The sequence below is a fragment of the Nelumbo lutea genome, chromosome 7 (assembly GCF_056320005.1).
Source record: "Nelumbo lutea isolate HS-2025 chromosome 7, American lotus-T2T, whole genome shotgun sequence".
Lineage (NCBI taxonomy): Eukaryota > Viridiplantae > Streptophyta > Magnoliopsida > Proteales > Nelumbonaceae > Nelumbo > Nelumbo lutea.
In genome coordinates, this window is record NC_142690.1 from 36,826,028 (window position 1) to 36,847,751 (window position 21,724).

At 39.0% G+C, this 21,724-nt stretch overlaps 1 protein-coding gene across 6 annotated transcripts in view; it reads right to left on the minus strand.

Annotated features, from left to right (window-relative positions):
• The window catches only part of LOC148846109 (C5orf35), a 44,166-nt gene extending 22,825 nt beyond the window's left edge, over nucleotides 1–21,341 (minus strand). Inside the window, exons 1-5 of one of the 6 annotated variants that reach the window (XM_088955578.1) lie at nucleotides 21,061–21,138; nucleotides 15,872–15,916; nucleotides 15,568–15,662; nucleotides 5,556–5,673; nucleotides 3,933–4,207 (exon numbers count right to left, since the gene is read on the minus strand). In XM_088955578.1, coding sequence (XP_088811704.1) covers nucleotides 3,933–4,152 — 220 coding nt within the window. In that variant the 5' untranslated portion in view covers nucleotides 4,153–4,207; nucleotides 5,556–5,673; nucleotides 15,568–15,662; nucleotides 15,872–15,916; nucleotides 21,061–21,138. Of the gene's footprint in view, nucleotides 1–3,932; nucleotides 4,208–5,555; nucleotides 5,674–14,136; nucleotides 14,213–15,567; nucleotides 15,663–15,871; nucleotides 15,917–21,060 lie in introns of those variants that run through there. The other 5 variants (XM_088955576.1, XM_088955577.1, XM_088955575.1 and 2 more) reach the window with 5 other exon arrangements.
• Nucleotides 21,342–21,724: the final 383 nt, after the last annotated feature.

Here is a 21,724-nt window from a genome sequence, read left to right on the forward strand (position 1 = left end):
GGGGCTGGCAGCTAGGGTTATGATACACAATCCTAGTTGACATTCTTCTCTTTTTCTTCCTCTTTCTCTTCCTATTGCTGAAATCTACAACTTTCCCCTCTTCCTTTCACAACAAGCTTGACCGAATCAGCAGATAGTGGCTTCTACTAACCTCATTCTCACTTTATCAGAACTTGCTCTTATTACTACCTTCTTTTCTAATTCCCTCTTCTTCTCTCCCCTCTTCTCCTTCCCCCTCTACCACTGAATTCCTCATCCCCTTTGACATCTATCCTTAACCTCTCAACTCACTTAGTTTGAGTTGCTGCCCCACTAAGGGCATCTTTGTAATATCTCATATTTAAGTTAAATATAAATAGAATGAGGGGCTGGCAGCTAGGGTTATGATACACAATCCTAGTTGACATTCTTCTCCTTTTCTTCCTCTTTCTCTTCCTGTTGCTGAAATCTACAACTTTCCCCTCTTCCTTTCACAACAAGCTTGACCAAATCAGCAGATAGTGGCTTCTACTAACCTCATTCTCACTTTATCAGAACTTGCTCTTATTACTACCCGCTTTTCTAATTCCCTCTTCTTCTCTCCCCTCTTCTCCTTCCCCCTCTACCACTGAATTCCTTATCCCCCTTGACATCTATCCTTAACCTCTCAACTCACTTAGCTTCTTCTTCCTTTTTTTCTCCCCTTCTTCCAACTTTCTGAGGTAAGCTTTTAGTTCATTAGGATCCTTAACCTTACACCCTAATTTTCCAATAAAACCAGCAACCAAATCGTTCTCTCCCTCCCTCCTATCCTGCTCCTCAAAATCAACAGGATTTGTTCCTCTTGAGTCAGATAAGGGACCTACAGACTTCTCTGTCAATTTTTCCAGTTCCTTTTTTAAGCCTCAAGAAGATCAATGATTAAACTCCAGATTTTTCCCCTATTTCCTTCTCTTCTCTCTCTGATCTCTCCTCCTCAAAGTTTCGGAAAACCCTTTCAACCATCTTATTTGGAGCTAGCAAATCAGTGACTCTTGGATGGGTAGGAGCAGAGGACTCTGGAAACCTGTTTCAGGCACAACAGAAGGACCAGTACTAAAAACTGAATTGACTTCAATACCTGGTTACAGAGAGGAAAAGTCTGGTGCAATTTGCAGAAAGTTCTTTGGTTTCCCATCCAGCTTAAAACTAGGAACAGCCGCTTCCAATAGGGAAGTTACTGACATGGTGTCATCTGCCATGTTCCTCCAATCCCCCAAACAACCAATCAGAGTTTAGGTCCATATCTAATACTTCCTCCCCTGTATTGCCTTCGCCGATGCTTCCTATGTTGGAGTCTTCCTCTGTCTGAATATCTTCACTGTTGGAATCTGAACAAGGTATCCAGTCCTCATCACCATCCTCGGGCTCCTCCGATCTTGCTCGGTCATATCTTGGATTAGGCCTATCGCTCTGAGAGCTCGACAGAAGTCTTTTTCTCCATTGTAAAGACATCTGTGAGTTTGTGACTGTAGCAGTCCTGTTTAGGTTCCACTTAGAAGACAATAGACCCAAATTATTATCCACTGTGCTTGGCTTCCTTTTGACAGTCACGCGGTGATGTAAAAGACCACGTGCCTCTTGCCCTTTAACCATTGACCTGCCGTCCTTATGTGGTCCTCCTTTTTGAGCCGACCCTTTTGAAGAATGGTTCAGCCCTTTAACTCCACTTGGTTTATTCATCGGACTTTACACTTGTTTTGAAGCTACCCACCGCCATATGTAGAGTAGGATTTTGCTTATCTTTACACACCACCACCTGAGAGAGGGAAAACAGCTGGGTCCTTAGGTTCGTATTCTGAGAATTACAACTTCTATTAAAAGCAGAGAGTTTCCCAGAGCCTTTCCATCTTCCAGACTTTTATTCTTCCATTTTCGTTTAAGGTCTCCCTTTCTCCTGCTTCTCCTCTTGCGATAGGCCACGTGTACTTCCTCTCTCCTTGTCAGCATCGTCTTCTTCACCAGCACCTCCTTCCTTCCACCACCAAGCTTCTAAGGAGGATGTTATCCAGACCTTGTATGCTACATCATCAACAAAAACTTCTACCATCCTCGGAACCAGTTCTGGTTTTACATCTACTATTCTCAGTTTTGCAGCATGAAGGTCAGAACCATCAAAGGATTCCAGGTCTCCGCATAGTTTTGCTATTTTAGAAAAGACTTCTTCAAACCAAAGATGGAAGGGAAGACCCAAAATCCTCAGGTTGATGTTTTCTGTAGGTTTCAGGGTCTTTTCATTGCTTGAGAATCCCCATCTATGCACTGTTGCCAGTCCTTGCTTAGTCACCGCCAAGAGTGCTAAAAATCTGGAAGACTTTGTGGAACTTCGAGTATCGCCTTGTTGTCTTCAAAGGGAGAATTTCCCATTTTACCTGATAGCTTTAGAACCCCTTTTAACTCTTCGCCGAGCTCAATCCAGTCTTTGACTTTCTCTCTCGCTACTACCACCAACTTCTTCTGCCACTCCTCTGTAGAACCATTGACCCAAATTAATGGCTTCAATGGCCTTGTTACATACATGAAGTTGTTCACAACATCATCAGTACCTTCTGCTTCCGTCAAGGCAAGGGTTGACTGTCTTCTCAGCAACTCCAACCTCGCTTCTAACCTTCATTGCTGCTCTCCTTATTTCAGTCTCAAGCCTGGAACACTCCTGTATAGCCTTGGAAATCTGCATCCACCCTGAGGCTCCTTTTCCTTCTGGAAAACAAGTATATCGTTTGAGGCCTTCCCCGTAAAACTCATACACTCCAACATACCAACCTTTCTTACTTTCCTTTCTCTCCGCGATATACTTTTTCCCTTCTTCAAGATGGCAATGCTTCCAGGCTCCTGGTTTAGTTAACCTTGCTATTTCCAGCATCTTCTGAAACCATCCCACAGCCTTTCTTACTAGTATCAGAGAGGCCTTTCTCAGCTCTACTATATTCAAAGCTGCAGTCCTTCTTGTTCAAACTTCTTCCAAAATGAAAGTTTTTGCCTCTATCTTCACCACTTTTCTCCAACTTCGCACTGGTGAGAATCCTCCCTCCATCTACTCCAAACTTCTTCCAAAAAAACTTCAGAGTGGCCTCTGTAATTTTGTCTTTGCTTTGATGTAAATCTCACTTCTTAGGAGAGGTAACATCTCATGCCTCTCCCAGGGCGGCTTGTAATGCGTTCACCATTTGATCTATTTGATAATAAAATTATGTTCAACTATCAAAAAACAATAAAAGAAAAAAGAGTAACCTTAGGAGAAGTTTGTTTGACTTATGTTTCATCTAAGTTGTAGTTAGCTGATGTCTTCACCAAGGGAACCACTAGAAACAAATTTGAGCATGATCTACACAAGTTGGGAATGATTGACATCTATTCCCAACATAAGGGGAGTGTTTACAGTTTAGTTTTTTGTTATGTTTTTTATCATTATTTATTTTTGGGCTTGGGCTGCGGCCCATTATATGGTGATTCTAGTTACCGCCTTAGTGGTCACATTATTGTCCTTGTACACAGCTTTATGTTTTTATATAAATACTAATGAGCGAGGCGGCCAGAACTCTTTTTGGCACCCCTTTCTTCTTCTCCCATCTTCTTTCTTCTTTCTCTACTTCTCCAAGAATTTTCTGCTTCCTTTTTCACTTTCTTCTCTTATTTTAACTGATTTCTATTTTCTACTCCAAGGATGGATGCTTTCAAATGGATTCAAATACATATAGGTCAAGAAACTCAAGACTGGACCTAGTTCAGTCAAGGAATCCACCAATAACAAGGTCAACATGCCTATATATTTGTGTGCCTCTGCACTCTATCATGGATTCGAATATTATGAAGCTGCTGATTATTGAATAGTACAATTTTAAAAATTTCCTCCTAAAATCCAACTTCATAAAGATGTTTAGAAGCAATGAGAAAGATAAAACACAAATTCTCACCAGCATTTTTGGTTGGTAGTTTGCTTCTACCAATAGCCAAACCAAGGCCACTACGTCGGGGAGAAATATTTGTTTGTGTATGTGAGTTAGGTAGCCCTTCCATGCTTTTGAAACTGGGAAGAAGAATTTCATCCATTGATGTGCAGAAGGTTTTGATTTGATAATGGATGTTTTCTTGTACTTGTTTCTGCTGATCAGCAAGGGGCGCTTTGCTAGCCATGTCAATAATCTCTTCTGCATCTGCCTCTTCAGCATCCCTTCCAAGACGATTATAGCTGCAAATTAACAATGACAATCCAGTGGCCAATTAAAAGAGCCATTTTCAGGCAGCAAAGTGTCACAGGTGTATAAGACAACCTTCGCAATATACAAATTAAACCATAAAGTCGATTAACGGCATTGGAAAAATGAATGAATATATCTATATGTGGAATCCAGACATGAAACCGAACTCAAAGGATTGCTCATTGAAAGGCACATAAATGAAATTACGTAAAAAAAATTACTTGTTAAGTTGTTAACAAACTGCAAAGAGTCAATCTATAATTTTTTCTTTTCTTTCTTAATTTTTAATTCCTTGAATTTTTCTCTGACCAATTGAGAATTATGGCAATTAGATGATTACAAATATGGCTGTCAATGGATCAAAACCAATTTAGGTTGGACTCAGCATGGGTTCAAACCCAACCTAAAAAGCTACTCTAACCGGACCCAGCACCCAAACCAACCAAATTAAATAAAATGGGATATTGACCCTAATCTCACCCACCCCACAACAGGTCAGGTCTCACACAGGTCTGCTTAACCATAAGCTGATTAAGAGTCTGATCAAGTATGAATCCCCATCAAGGGTCTTCTCCCAACCCCCTATAGGTGCACTTATTCCAATATGAAGAAACACCAAAAACTGCTAAGATCTGCCCAGTGATTTAGAAGGCGCACAGGCGAGGCTCATTTTAAGGTATGCCCTTGCCAAGGCCCCAGGCACAGCAGTTTCACAAGGTGTGCACCTGGTGTGCCTAACACTTCAGCCCAGGCATGCACATTTTTTTTATTTTTTGCACCTTTTGTTCTATTTTGAACTTTGTGACTGGGCCCAGGGCTCCACCCCTGAACCTTGAACCAAGCCCCTTGAGACAAGCCCAAACTAATCCATGTTAAGGTCTTAAACTCTTAATCCCTACACAAAAAAAAAAATGATTTTATAACTTTAATTGCATTTTACGAAGATATTTTATTCTTAAAAGGAAATTAAAGTTATAAAACCTTTTTTGTGTAGGGATTAAGAATTTAAACATGGACTTGTTTGGGCTTGCCTCATGGGACTTGTACAAAGGTGACTTGTAAAATCAGGAATGCAAAATGCTTTACATCACATTGGCTATTTGAAGTAATGCAATTGGAAAAAAAACAGAGAGATTGAAAGTTTTATATGTTTGATTTTATTTTTAAATTTCCATTTGAATATGTTTTACATGTTATGTTTAGGTATTTTAATTTTAGATAATAGGTCTTTTTTAAAACGTTTATTTTAAAACTTAAGTCTATATTTTTTTAATTAATATTATGTATAATATTTTTTAAACTTATTTGCTTTTTTTGAATTTTTAGGCATTTTTGCACCTTGCTTTGAAAAGGCGTGTGCCTGCCTTGTGCCTTGCACCTTGAGCACAAATTGACCCTTGCGCTTTTAAAACACTGGATCTGCCCAGAAAAGTGCTCTGATACCATGAAATCCAACCTGCAAAGGGGGGAAGGGAAAAGAGAGGAAAAGAGAAAAAGAAGAAGAGAGTAGACAGAATAGAAGGGAATCTTAGTTGACCTCCAGCACCATATCTATTGTTTTATTAGGATAACTCAATGAAAGATAAAAAGAAAAGTAGGCAAGTGGCCTCAACAGCTGTGTATCTAATTAACCAGTTACCAACTCCTGTTGGTGAAGTTTCTGGTTTTGAATCTCTTAGTCAACGTCCTTCAGACTATAATATTTTACATGTTTTTGGTTATGTTTGTATTTTTCAATTAGCACCTCATGAAGGGACTCTAAACCTTCTTCTCAATCTATTTTGTGTTTTTACATTGATTATAGTCCTAATCACAAGGGATTTTTTCTTTGTTATGATCGTAAACACCACTATGCATGTTTTCAAAATGTTGCTTTTCTAGAAAAGGTTTCATGCATTGGCTCCATGGCTAAATCCTTAGGTTCCCCAATTGCACATTTTCATATATTTTACTGCATTAATCCCATAGTTAGCCTTCCACCACTTGCTGTCGAACCGCCTATATTTGCTTATCAAAGGAAGAATGAAGAAGACATGAGTTCAATCTTTACTGCTTCTTTCTTCATTGCTAAAGCCAGATCATCTCGTATTTCTACCTTAAATAAGTGATCAAATCTCCCCCTCTTCTATTATTCCTACCTCTATTGTTCCACTTCATCATTCATCTCGTATTTCTTGATCTCTTGATCATTATGGATTTTTTTCCACATATAGTGCTTTATCTACTATTCTTGACTCTAAAATATCCTAAATAAATACCAACAAGCTATAGCCATTCCACACTAGAAAGAAGCCATTGACACACTGAGCTCCAATCTCTCGTTGAAAAAGATAATTGAGACCTTGTACCTCTTTCATCTAGCACTTCTAGTGATTAGCACTAAGTGGGTGTCTTTCATACTTAAATATGATGAAACTATTGACAAACATAAGGCATGTCTGGTTGCGTAGGGATTAAGCAAGAAAACAGGATCTACTATGAATAAGCATTCGCTCTAGTTGCTAGAATGACCACTGTACGAGTTACTGTTTTGTCATTTATAAGTGGACCATATTTTAGATGGGCATAAAGAATGCATTCCATCATGGGCATTTGAAAGAGAGTTTATATGAAACCTCCTCTAAGTTACTGCACTAATAATTCAGTGATTTATAAGCTGAAGAAATCCCTTTATAAAGCAAGCACCCCACGCTTGCTTTGACAATTTTCGCCAAGTAATCATGATGATAGGATAAGGGCAGAACCAGTATGATATTTTTTTCTATTCATTCCAACTCTTTCAGGTTTACCTTTCTGATGACAATTTGATCAAGGATCAAAATAACAATATAATACACCCAGTATCAGGTGTATCGTATCTGTATCCAAGGTCATGGATACACATATACACAGAGTTTGGTTTTAAAGTTTAGGATGATAGAAGACATCCCTCTCAGATTGATAAAGTAAAAATAAATAAATAAATAACCCAGTAGTATCAGTCTATCGATACGCACTGATACCCAATTTTTGGTATTGGTATGTATCGACATTTTGATCCTTGATTTTGATTACTAGAGATGACTTGGATGGCCTAACACAATTGAAAGATCTTCATAACCCTTTCATGATGAAATATTTTGGGCCATTTACTTATTTCTTGGCTTGGAGGTTACTTAGACGTCACAGAGGTATTGAACTAACAAAAGTATGAATTAGATTCTATCAAGTTTGCAAACTTAACGGATGATAAGCAGGTGGATGTACCCAAGGAGATCAATATCAAACTCTAAACGAGACAGTGATTCTCTTTCCACCAGAATTATAAATTGCCCTAACCCATAATTAAAGGTGTTTACATTGAGTCCAAAACATATTTTCCCTACTCGCTCCTTGTTTAGCAAAGCCATCCACCAAAGCATCAGCTAATCTTTGCACCCAATTATAAGAAACCACTAAGCCTTTAGCCAACCAGCTTATCGCCTTGATCTCTTGCTTGTATTGCCACATTGCCTCTGTTGTCACTCAACAAGCTAACTACCACCCAATTATAATGCCTCACCAGATTTCTATCAAACTTCTTTTTTAATCCCTTAACCCTCTAGCATTCCATGAACAAACCCTCATCTTATGCCCCCTCTAAAGACCCCTCTTTCCCCAGTTCACCCCCTCCCCTCATTCTCCTTTCTTCCTTACTCCCCTGGTTTTCCTGCCACTTCTCTTTCACTACCTTTCCTTCCACAATTGACAGCCCATTTCTTTTCTCCTGCAATTCTTTAAACACCTCTCACAAAATCTTTTCCCCCCACGAAAAAGCCCAGTGTTCTGCTAACCTCCACTTTGTGTTTACCACAGTTTCCAAGTCAATCATTCTTCTACTGTCTCATCATTTTCTACCCCATCATCTTCTAATGGTTTCATTCTATATCTCCTCTTCCTTTTATAGGCTTGAGTAAGCACACTTTCCTAGGATCCCTCTTCCCCACCCTCTGTTGCACTTTCTTCTTCACCCCCCTCTGAGACCCCCTCCTCCTCAGGCCCTATTTGTTTAAATTCAGCCCCTTCTTCCCTAATAGCTCGTCCATCCTCCGCAACATCCATCCCTCCTGATTCTTAACAATCTTCAGCCCCCCACTCCTAGGCATTTATTAACTTTTGATATCACCTCCACTGCTCATTCTGTGAAATGCACCACCTTTATGAATTTTAACAATCTAATCACACAGCAAGGGGTTCAAAGCTGAAACTTGCCTTTATAAGTAGAGAGTGGCAAAAAGAACACGTTGGATCCTTTTCAGCCTCCAATCATACTGCAATATGGAAGATCCCAGTTGTTTCAACTCCATTTAACAACCCAAATACATACAAACAAATAGGGAATAGATTTGCTAACCAGGCTGTTTAGTGAACTTCCCTAGACAACCCAGGAAATTTCTACATGGTAACTAAGCTTGAAGCCTGTTGAGTGGGGCCACCGATTTGTGTTGTTGAGTGGTCCAATTTGTGTTTAGTTTATTTTCTTTTAAATTAAGAAAATGTTGGGCCTTGGGCCCATTAGTTTTTATTTTTAAAAAGGTTGTAACTATTTAGTTTGAGTTGCCGCCCTACCAAGGGCATCTTTACACAATCCTAGTTGACCTTCTTCTCCTTCATTCCCTTTTCTCTTTCTATTGCTGAAATCTACAACTTTCTCCTCTTCCTTTCACAAGAAGTTTGACCGAATCAGCAGATAGTGGTTTCTACTTGGTATCAGAGAAAGTTGAAGGTTCTGGAAGTGATTCTCTCATGCAGCCCTAGATCGGCCGACTGCATGGAAATTTAAGAGGCTGATCGAAGCTCTCAGGAAAGCCCAAATTTTGGATTTTCTTGGTGGATCTGTATGCCTTGTAACTGGTCTTGATTTCTCATCAGAATCAAGTCCCACGTGGTTTGGAGGCTCCTAGAGAGGTCGGTTGCTTTTTCTCTCTATTCTCCCATCCCATAGAAAAGGAATCTTTCGTGGGAAGGAAGTCTAGGACACCAAAGGAGTGTCGTTGGTTCCAGAAAGTCTTTTGTTTGTTCTTGCTGCATTTTTTATTTGTTTTCTATACCCTTTGAAGAAGCATGGAGGGACACAGAGTTGAATATAAGCCCGGGAATGAAATGGGACATGTGGGAGGAGGTGCTGGAGACCCCTTCGGGGCTGGGACCATTACTACAGTTCGGTTGGATGGTACAAACTACTTGGAATGGTCCCAATCTGCAAAGATGGCCATTGGGGCTTGTGGAAAATTGGGGTATATTACTGGTGAAGAGGTGAAACCTGAAACTGGCAACTCCCGGTGGGTGTAGGAAAATTATATGGTAATGACATGGTTGTGTAATTCCATGTTGCCACATATAAGTAAAATTTTTTTATGGGCAAATACTGCTAAGGAGATATGGGATGGAGTTGCAGAAACCTATTCACAAAGGGAGAATGTTGCTAGGGCTTATCAACTGAGGAATCAGATTATTGCTACGAGGTAGGGAGATAGATCTGTTGTAGCTTATTTTTCAGTCCTTAAGACCCTGTGGCAGGAGATCGACCATCTAGAGACTTTTGCTTGGGAAACCACCAAGGATGCAACTACCTATCAAAGACAATTAGAGAAGTATAGGGTGTTCAAATTCCTTGTTGGCCTTAACCCTGAGTATGACATTGCACGACAACATCTTCTTTCCAGGGACAGTGTCACTCTCTCCCAAGCATATGCCTTTGTGTCAGGATAGGAGTGCAGGAGGGATGTAATGATGAAGAATCTCATTTTTTATCAGTCCACTATGGTAAGTGTTGTTAAATCTAAACAGAATGGCAATGAAAACAAGAAGGAAGACAAAAGGGACTTAGTCTGTGACTACTGTAAAAAGCCTAAGCATACAAGAGATACTTGTTGGAAGCTTCACTCACATCTTGTGCCGACCAGATTGAAGAATAAGAAAGGAAATGCACACATGGCAATTACTGTTGACACTCCGGCCCACCCTACAACAGCTGTTGCAGCAAGGGTTGAAAGCTTGAGAGGTTTGGGTTACTTCTGAATCAGAGGGATACAGCTAGTTCCAATTCAGCCGCAAGCGGACAACAAGGTACAGGTAGCACAGGTGGAGCTCACTCTACCTCATTTGCCCACACAGGTAGTTCACATGTCATTGCAAACTATGTTTCTGCTTCAGGTAAGGAGAGATCTCCTTGGATTATAGACTCCAGAGCCTCAGAGCACATGACACATTGCTCCACTATTTTCTCCTCTTACCAACTCTGTTCTGACAGAGATAGGGTCTCCACAGCTGATGGATCCCATGTTCCTATTGCTGGGAAGGGATCTGTCAAGATTAATGATTCCATCTGTTTACCCTCTGTCCTCCACGTGCCTAGATTGAGAACCAATTTAATATCTATTAGTAGTTTGACTAAGAATCTGAACTGCCCAGTAATTTTTTCCCTTGGACGTTGTATTTTGCAGGATATGGATTCAAAGAGGACGATTGGGAGTTGTCGTGAAGTGAATGGAATCTACCTCCTAGATGCTCTCCCTCTTCACCAAAGTATACATGTTTGCAGGGACTATGAGTCAAAATCTGTGGATTAGTGAGTCAAAATCCTTCTCGTATACTTGGATTCAGCACTCCATTCAGCATTCTTTTTCCTCAGGGGGAGATGTTTCATATTCCTCTAAGGGTGTTTGGGAGTGTCTGCTTTGCGCATATCCTTGGTCCTTACCGTTCGAAGCTTGATCCCAAGGCAAAGAAATGTGTCTTCCGTGGATATGCAGAGAATCAAAAAGGGTATCGCTGCTATGATCCAGTCTTTGGGAACCGGTATGTTACTATGGACATTACTTTTTTTGAATCTACGTACTTCTTCTCAAAGAATCCTTCTCAGGGGAGTGTTTTGGGGAAGTAAGTCATTAGTAGACCGATTCATGGGTCGGGCCGGGCTTTCACTTGTCACTAATGAAAATATACTAGGCCCGAGCCCGAGCCCGGCCCGACCAACGGGCCTATAACTTGGGCTCGAGCCCGGCCCTGGTAAAAAGCCCGAAGCCCGAGCCCGAGCCCGAAGCCCGACCAAATTGAAAAAAAAAACAATTTTCCCTATTCAAATTAGAATTACAATTTCAGATAAGTATTTTTTTTCTATTTAAATGAACGATGGGCCTACAAGATGGTATTTTTCCCTTTCTTTTATATTTTAAAACACAATTTTACATTCTTAAATCAAAAAAAAATTATTCAAATGGACATAATCACATAAATAATTTTAAGTTTAATATTAGGTCAGGTCAGGTTGGGCTTGGGCCAGGCTATTTTGACAAAACCCGAGCCCGGCGAGCTGGCTTTTTGGCCCAATTTTAAGCCCGCGGGCCTATAAAAATGTCCAAGCCTGTTCGGGGGTCGGGCCGAGCTGGGCCGACCCATGAACAGGTCTAGTCAGCAATCTATCCCTCTCCTAGTTCTAGTCCCTGTGTCTACTCCTGTCCTTGACCACCACCCGATGTCACCTACCTTGCCACCTCCTCTACGTTCCGTCTCACAGCATTACTCATGGCAGAGACTTCATAAGGCAGTTGATTCCACTACAGAAGAACTCACACCACTTCCTGCCGATCCCTTGGAGACTCCAGATTCAGGTATTCCTCTTGATCCCACTACTATTTCAGGTCCCACTGGTCCTACTAACACTATTACAGATAACCTTGATCTCCCTATTGCTCTTAGAAAAAGGAAGAGAAAGTGCACTGCTCATTGTATTTCACAGTATTTATCCTACAGTGGCCTTTCTCCATCCTACCGTGCTTCTCTCTTCTCTTGATTCAGTGTCTATACCCAAAGGTGTTAGTGAGGCTCTCTCCAAACCTGAGTGGAAGATAGCTATGCAGGAAGAGATGGAGGCTCTGATTAAGAATCAGACATGGGAGATTGTGGACCGACCAAAAGGCAAGGAGACAGTTGGATGCAGATGGGTTTACGCAGTAAAGTATAAGGCAGATGGAAGTATAGAGAAGTACAAGGCAAGACTTGTTGCAAAAGCGTACACATAGACCTATGGCATTGATTATCTAAAGACATTTGCGCCAGTTGCAAAGATGACCTTTGTTCGAATACTCCTTTCTCTTGTTGCTTCATACTTTTGGCCCTTGTTTCAATTGGATGTGAATATTGCTTTCCTAAATGGAGATATGCAAGAAAAAGGTGTATATGGATCTTTCCAGCTGGTTTTTATGATAATGCTGAAAAGGGAAAGGTATGCAAGCTGAAAAATTCACTATATGGCTTGAAACAATCTCCTAAAGCATGGTTTGACAGATTCAGAAAAGCCCTGATTGTTTTTGGCTACACTCAAACTCAATCTGATCACACCTTGTTTGTGAAGCGTAGGGGATCTTTGGTGTCAATCCTCATTGTTTATATGGAAAATATTATTGTCACTTGGAATGATCTAAGTAAAATTGATAGTCTGAAGAGGAACCTGCATAAGGAATTTGAGATTAAGGATCTTCGAGAACTGAGATACTTCTTAGGCGAACTTGCAAAATCGAAACATGGAATTTTTATCTCTCAAAGGAAATATGTCTTGGACCTTCTCCAAGAGACAGAGAAGCTTGGAACAAAGGCAGCTAGCACCCCCATTGATCAGAACCATAGAATCAGTGCATCAGAAGGTGAGACAGTAAAAGACCTTAGGAGATACCAAAGACTTGTGGGTCAGCTACTATACTTGTGTATAACAAAACCAGACATCTCCTATGCAGTAAGTGTAGTGAGTCAATACATGCATGCTCCACAAGACCAACACTGGAAGGCAGTTGACAGGATCCTTGCTTATTTGAAGGGACATCCAGGCAGAAGCATATTATTAAATGATCATTGACAGTTGAAACTAAAGGTTTATACAGATGCGGATTGGGCAAGATGCCTTGATGACAAAAGATCAACTTCAGGACTGTGCACCCTAGTTGGGGGTAACCTAGTCTCATGGAAGAGTAAAAAACAAACAGTTGTAGCAAGATCAAGTGCAGAAGCCGAATATAGGACCATGGCACATGGAGTTTCAGAACTTCTCTGGATCTGTTCGCTCTTAGAAAAAATCGATGTACAGGCAGAAGAACCTATGATGCTATACTGCGATAACCAGGCAACAATTAATATTGTCCATAATCCAGTCCAGCATGATCGAACTAAGCACATTGAAGTAGATAGACATTTTATCAGAGAAATGGTAACTTCTGGAGAAATTTGTCTTCCATACATTTCTTTTGAACTACAGCTTGCTGATGTTCTCACAAAAGGCGTTGCAAAGAATAAGCTGGAGCATGATCTACGCAAGTTGGGAATGTGTGACATCTACTCCCAACATGAGGGGGAGTGTTGAGTGGGGCCACCTATTTGTGTTGTTGTGTGGGCCGATTTGTGTTTAGTTTATTTTCTTTTAAATTAAGAAGTTGTTGGGCCTTGGGCCTCTTAGTTTTTATTTTTAAAAGGGTTGTAACTATTTACTTTGAGTTGCCGCCCTACTAAGGGCATCTTTGTAATATCTCATATTTAAGTTAAATATAAATAGAATGAGGGGTTGGCGGCTAGGGTATCATATACAATCCTAGTTGACCTTCTCCTTCCTTCCCTTTTCTCTTTCTATTGCTGAAATCTACAACTTTCTCCTCTTCCTTTCACAAGAAGCTTGACCGAATCAACAGATAGTGGTTTCTACTAAGCCCATAAGGACTCCTCATGTTCCTCCACTCACCCTACATTCATGGAATAAATTTCAGCCTAAAAAGCCTTGGCCAACTGCTCAAAATAAACCCTTTTTTTATAGAAAGTATTATATGAAAAATTAAAAACTTTGGATAGCCAATAAAGTTGGGATAACCATCAATACAAGATTGGATTAGAGATGATGTATACTAAAGGATTAAACCTGCAGTCATTCCAAATGGTCCCCTACATGATGGATGTTTTCGATTGGCCACATCATTCATCCACGCGGCAGATATAGGATGGGTTGTGCAGGGAAACTCTGCATTCAACCCAATTGGCAAACCTTTTATATAAGTATAGATGTATACAAAAACTGTTGGGCAATGAAAAGATCATATCTACAAAGGCACAAAACAAAGATAAAGATATTGAGATTGATGAGTCACAGGACTAAAAAGGACAAAATTAGAAATTAGTGCATCCATTGTGAATGTAGGAGTAGCCTCAATAGATGATAAAATGCAGCAAAGTAGAGATAGATGAATGGGCCACATGCTTAGAAGACTGCCAATTACACCATTAGGAGTGATCCAAAAATATGAATGAAGTTTTCCACTCAAAACATGCCAACCATATCCATAAACCACCAGCCTTCTCCATAAAGTATCCAACTCCTCAACATAGTTGTCAAGGCAACACCTAGGCACTTTTCGAAGAGCGACTCCCCCAATAATATATAATATTTTATTGGTTGGTTTTAGTTTTTATAATAGGACCTGTTGCATGCAGCGTTTAAAAACCGCATGGCGCAAAAAAGGCACAGGGGTCAATTTGCACCCGAGGCGCAAAGCGCAAGGCAAGGTGCACCCCTTTTTGAAGCAAGGCGCAAAAATTAAAAAAAAAATTGTTAAAAAATAAAAAAAAAAGTCAGCAAATTTAAAAAAAATGCCAAAAAAACACAAAAAAAAGAATATTAAACACAATATTAATAAAATATAAACTTAAATTTTAAAACAAATGTTTTAAAAAAGTAAAAAAAACTATTGTCTAAAATTAAAATACATAAACATAACATGTAAAGCATATTTAAATGAGAATTTACAAATAAAACCAAACATATAAAACATTTTCAAGCATGTAAAACCCGTAATCCCTTTTGTTTCCTCAATTGCATTACTCCAAGTAGCTAGTGTGATGTAAAACATATTACATTCCTAATTCTATGAGCCACCTTTGTGCCATGCCCCTCGAGGCAAGCCCAAACAAGTCCATTTTCAAGCATGTAAAACCCATAATCCCTTTTGTTTCCTCAATTGCATTACTCCACCCCTTTTCTTTTTCATTTTTCTTCTTTTACTTTAGTAATTGTTCTCATCGAGCAACGCTGCAAGAAACACAATCACAAAAGTGTAGAATACATAAAACCAAAAAAACTAGTTAAGAAGAGGTAGAAATCCATTGGCTTCTTATTTTTAAATTCCATCACCTAGTCGAGGGCTAGGCGCCCCAGGGTTGCCTAGCCAAACCTTGACGCCTTAAAAACTATGCTCCTCAAATCATCACAATCATTTCCCTAATAATGCTTTTTTCAGATCTCCAATCCTTCTAAAAGTATAACACCACTAAAAACTCAGTCAAGAAATGCCACTACCTTGTATAGAGGAAGAGGCGATTTATATCTGCTTCAAATTGGAGGTGTCTTGGATCCCTGGCAAACATTGGACTCTTAGCAAGAGTTTTCACAGCCTGCAGGTAGAATGGATGGACAGAAGACCATACCAAAGAGCAACAAAATGGTGAATTAGTAATCAGTTATTTATAGAGAGCATAAATTAAATACATTTAGGGGGCAGGACAATTGATAGGTACAAACAAGAGATTCTCATGAAAAAAGAACTCTAACAACTAAAGACTAAAGACCATTGGCAGGATCAGTTTTTGCTATGGGATATTACCTATGGTCATAAGAATATCCCAGTGCTTACCCACATGCACTGCATCTACAGCACTAATAGGTTAGAAAGGTTAACTATCAGAACATCTAGAACTCATTACTAATCACATTTGAAAAAAAAAAATCACATATCGCTTTGCTAATTCCTTATTGAAATAGAAACTATTTTTTTTTATTTCTATTGAAATCCAAAATATTGCATTTAATAAAAAGCTCAATGTCAAAGGTGCAATACATACGCTAAAGTTACTATTTGGTTGGGGTGGCTGGCAGAAAAAGGGAAGGGACATCAGAATATAGTAGTGACTGGTGAAAAGTGTGTACATTCAAGAAATCGTTTTATGGTCTTAAGCAAATCATCTAGAGCATGGTTTGAGAGGTTTTGGGCAGCCCTTGCCAATTTCAGCAGATCAGCTATACCCAGACACAATTGGATCACACCCTCTTTTTGTCAAGAGGAGAGCTACTTCTGTCACTTTTTTTATTGTTTATGTGGACGATATAGTAGTTAGTGACTGGCGATTATGTGCAAGAGGTTGATTGTCTTAAGAAGTTTCTTAGTACTGAATTTGAAATCAAAGAATTGGGGAAAAAGAGGTTGCTAGATCCAATGATGGCATCTTCATTTCCCAATGCAAGTATGTACTTGATTTGCTTACTGAGATAAATAAACTTGGGATTAAGCTAGCTGCTACACCCATTGACTTGTATCATAAACTGTGTGCTCTTGACGAAGAATTGTTGGATGATAGAGGAGTGTTTCATAGGCTATTTAAGAAGTTGTTGTATATCTGCAGGACTTTCCATAATATTTCTCATGTAGTGAGTGTTATCAGTCAATTCATGCATGCTCCTAGGGATACGCACATGGTTGCAATGGAGAGAATCTTGTGCTTCTTGAAGGGCACACCAGGTAAGGGGATTCTGTTTGGGAATCATGGCCACAATCACATGAAACTGAAAGCCTACACGGATGCAAATTGCACAGGTTGTGTTGATGACAAGCTGTCTACATCCGGATTTTGCACTATGGTAAGGGGGAAATCTGGTTTCTTGGAGAAGCAAGAAACAATAAATGGTGGCTAGGTCTTCAACTAAAGCAAAGTATAGGGGCTATGGCCCATGGTGTGTTAGAATTATTATGGCTGTGGTCTCTAATGAAGGAAATAGGCATTAGTTATGAGAAACCACTCATATTGTATTGTGACCATCAGGCTGCCATCAATATTGCGCATAACCTTATACAACATGATCAGACCAAGCATATCGAAGTGGATAGACACTTTAGGGAAAGAGTAGCATCTGGAGAAGAGTGTCTTCCTTACATTGCTTCTAAAGAGAAGCATCGGACCACTCATGCTGTATTGTTCATATAATTCTACTGATCTTCTCCTTCTTCCTCATCTTTTCTCTAATTTTATCTTGCTATCAAGTTCACTGGAGATAATTCACCAAGCCTGTGTGTTCTATTTATGTGCCCATACAAAAGGTTCTAAGTTCTAACAAAGTAACAATTAGATCCTTGAGGTAGACTATCATGTCCTTGTTCACCTAAAACAGAGTCTAATGGGGTATCAACCTTAAAGAAAAGCATTAATTAAATTCCATAGTAAATAATGTTCTCCTGGTCTCCCCTCCTTATTATGTGGTAAATTTTGGGTATACTTCTTGATGCAGGGGTTCCAGGATTTCCTAAATTTTGGGTAGGGGCAGTAGGTTGAGAAATAAGTGAGCACATAAGCTTAATGAGCCTAAGGCCCAATTCGAATTGGGCTTAAGTTAGTTAATTAAAAGGGGCAAGATCTTATTTATAATCTTATTAGGATTAGCTAAAGGATAAGATAAGTCTTATCCAATCAAGAGTCCAGATCCAAATATCAAATTTGGATTAAGAAACTCTCTCCTAATTAGATTAGGAGGCTGATCCAATGAAGACTATAAATAGGGGTGAATTCCTCAGTTTTAAGACACCACAATCTGTAGAGTTCTCCCCTGTTCTTGCCGCCCCTACCCAGTTCGATCTCCACTTGTGGAACTGATCAAGAAGTGTTCTTGATACTGTTTCTTGGTAGAAGAAGCAATTTGAAGTTGTGCTCACCAGCCCTTGTTCAATTCTTGCTGAAGAATCCCAGTTCTTGCAGAAGAGCCATCCTGTTGATCCTGCTTCACCACACACTGTGTCGTCTTCAATGGAGACGGGTTTTTGATCTTCTCCTTGGGTGTGAACACCTTCAATGGGAGTTACTGCTACTTCGTATCAGGTATATCCCTCACTTCCTATTGGTTTCAGATGTGGTCCGGTTTTGTTTCAAGAATGGTCCTTGAAAATGCAGTTTTCTAAAATGGGGAATGCGATTCCCAGATGGGAGAGAGAAATTTTTGAAATTTCGCCCAACCTTCCTACAGGGTTCGGCCATCCATATGATGGATCTCTCATCCCTTCACCTAGAGCCCGATTTCCATCCATGTTGAAGACAGAATTTTTAACTTCTTCCTCTTCAAAGTTTCTTTCCAACCAAACCCTTTTTTCAGCTAATAAAGTTGTGTCTTCCCACCTACTCAATGTAAATTGGTTATTACTATGCTTGGAGTAAAGGTTATTGAAAAAGGAGAGGAAGGCTACTTTAATTTCCTCGGGATTTTCCTCTTCCCTCTGATTCATTTTCAGTTTGGAGATGAAATTTTCCTTCTCCTTCCCAAGGCATAAGTGTGAAAAAATCTTGAATTATTGTCTCCTTTCAGCCATTTCACCCTTGATCTTTGTCTCCAGTAAATTTCTTCTCTTCTGATCAGTTGTTCCGATTCCTTTTTCAAATCTGCTCCTAGTTCTGAATTATCAACCAACAAAAAAAATGACTTCTGCTATTCAATCAGCACTACTGCAATCTGCACATCACCTTATGGCACTTGCTCAACCAGACACAATATACAATATATATATATATATATACCACTACTGTTAACCACACTATTTCTCACATCACCAAGAAGAAGAGAAGAGATCGCAGGTCCAGGAACTTGAGATCGCAGCCTTCCTCTCTTTTATTTAGGGCTCTGATACCATGTTTTAGTGGTTCAGATAAGCCCTGTTCAAAGAGAAGAAGAAAGAAGGAAGAATGCTGTCGAACTAGAGAGTCTTAACCCTCCTAGTCAACCATATTCTCTATTATATTAAAATAAGGGTACAAAGTTAAATATACCCCTACTTTAAGTATGGGACAAGAAAAATTTTTTAAAAAACAAAAAAAAAAAAAACAAAACAGAATTGCCACATCACTACACTACTTAAACTACAATGAAAAGACTAAGTTACCCTTACTCGACCAACTCTAACAATGATGAAAATAGTTAAAAAGATATATAAAAACAAACAAAAGAGAATTAATATCTGACCTGTGACCCAATCGGGTCAAAATGTTCAGCAATTTAACAGGTCAGGTCACCAGGCTATTGACCGAGTCTACGGTTTTTTGCAGACAAGCAGTGTAATGATGAAACAGACCCCAATTGTGGTCAGTTGACAGGTTAGCCAATCTGACCAACCGCTTTGAACAGGATTGAAAACACTTTTCTTTGTTCTTGGGGATCACATCCCCATTGTTTTCCTTTTCGCAGCCAAACAATGGAACATGAGATTTTTGCACCCAGTTTTCCTTTCTCGTCCCATCCCATAGCACTAAAATTTTGCCACAAACCAAACACAGCCTCAAGAAGCTATTAGATGTCAATTTCATTAAGTGTTGATTCCTTGGTTATTCTCTTCTTCTTTTCGTTGGTTGATGCTGCAAAAGAATCGGATCAAATTCAGATAGGGGTATATCTGAATCTGATCCAACAAGAATCTGAGAGAACCAAATTTGATCTGATATCTGATAGACATGTAAAACATATATTCAAGTTCAATTCATTTATATATCTGGATATCTGATTCAATTAACATGTCAGTAAATCTATATAAAACAAGCATAATTTCATAAGATTAAATATAAACAAACATATATACCAAAAATGAAAAAAAATTAAGTTTATCTAAATCCCAAATCCAATGTAATTCTAAAGAATTTTAATGCTTGTAGGTAATGTATACATGCATGTATGTAATGTATGTATCAATCAGATCTGTTCCTATCAAATCAGATCAAGCAATATCTGAATCTGGACCAATTAATAAATGGATCACATTTTGGGATTCTGGTCAGATTCAATCTGATGGTTGCTAAATGGCTATCTATTTGCAGCCTAATCCTGGATCTCTTCTACATTGTTTTCTAGTAGTCTCGTTTATGGCTAGCAAGCTTGAATTGACATTTACTATTTTCTCAATTGCTCCATCAGTTCTGTAGTCACCTATTACAACAAGATAAATATGAATTACTGACGTTAAGTCCCACTCAACCATAAATGGAGACCTTGTACCATTATAATTAGGTTGCTAAATAGAGGTAATGAATTTTTTCTTTCTTCCAAAAAGGAAACTAGAAAGGAAGTAAGTGAAGCTAAACTTTAAGGCAAATAATGAACTTTATCATAAACTAGGTACAGAAGAGAGAAAATTTTTCTTATAAACCGATAAGGAAGAGAAAGATGGAGATAGAATAGGCAAGAACTCGGATCCCGTTAGATATGCCAAAGCTAGACTTGCTAGAGATGAAAAGACGTAAGTGAAGCATGAGGAAATTAAGGAAAGGTAAAGAATCCATTTACAAAATTATTGAATAAAAAAAAACGATACTTTAATCTTCAGGTAAGTCGGTAAGTTAATATTTTCAGTTGATGACACTTTCAGTAAGCTTAAATTGGGTATAAAACAAAATTCAAAAAGCACAGTCGATCAAGAAGTAAAATATAACTCAAGTCAATTTAGTGCTACTCTGCCTCGTTGTCAACTGGTTCAGAACAAGCACAGAGACACATTTCTTGACCAATGAAATGCACACTTCAGTACCAACATTCTCATATACATGCACCATTTCTGATCAAAAAACATAATTGCAGTGTTGCACATAATTCAACAAAGGAGGTATAGTTTCACGATATTTGCAATCAAAACCAAGAACCCTAGCTCAACGACAAACAGAAAGTATCACTCAAATCAGTGTATATTTAAGTGAGATATGGACGCATATTGCAGAGAAATGAGTACAATGGGTTCTCTTTTGTGAACGAGATACTGATAATATTTCAAATTACCTCTTGAAACTTCTGAAATAGAAACGCCATGGAAATACAGCTCGAAGATTCCCGCTGTCTGTTTGATTTCAAAATGCCAAGTTTTAGTGTGTGCAAGAAACCTTCAAAAACCCTACCCTTCTTACTCTCACTCGGGATCCAGTGCGTTTGGACTCGAAGAGAAGATCCCTTCGAGTCCAGTCAATTTTTGACACGTTGACAGGGCATGATATACTCCCACCCATTCATTCCGCTTCCAACTTGATCGATCGGGATTCCCATTCCCCTATGGGTGTATAATCAGTCGGTTCGGTTCGGTTAGAACCGAAGACTTAACCAATTATTCGGTTTGACCATCTCTCCCAATCGAATTAAACTGGGTTATAATTTAAAACTGAATCGACCCTAAACGAATTCAGTTCGGCTCGGTTCGGTTTTAATGAGTAGTACACAACTAGCTATTAATCTTTAGTCTAGGTTTTAATGAACAATTAAAGCTATTAATCTTTAATATCTAGTTGTTTAGAGTCTTTTAGGCTATTTAATTAACTATTATTAATTAAAAGTTGGAATAGGCCCAACCTCCCAAAGCACAATGAGCAATTGTGAATTGATCATTACCCATTGAAAAATATAATAATTATTAATTAATAGTTATAAAGTATTGAATAGAATATTATATATT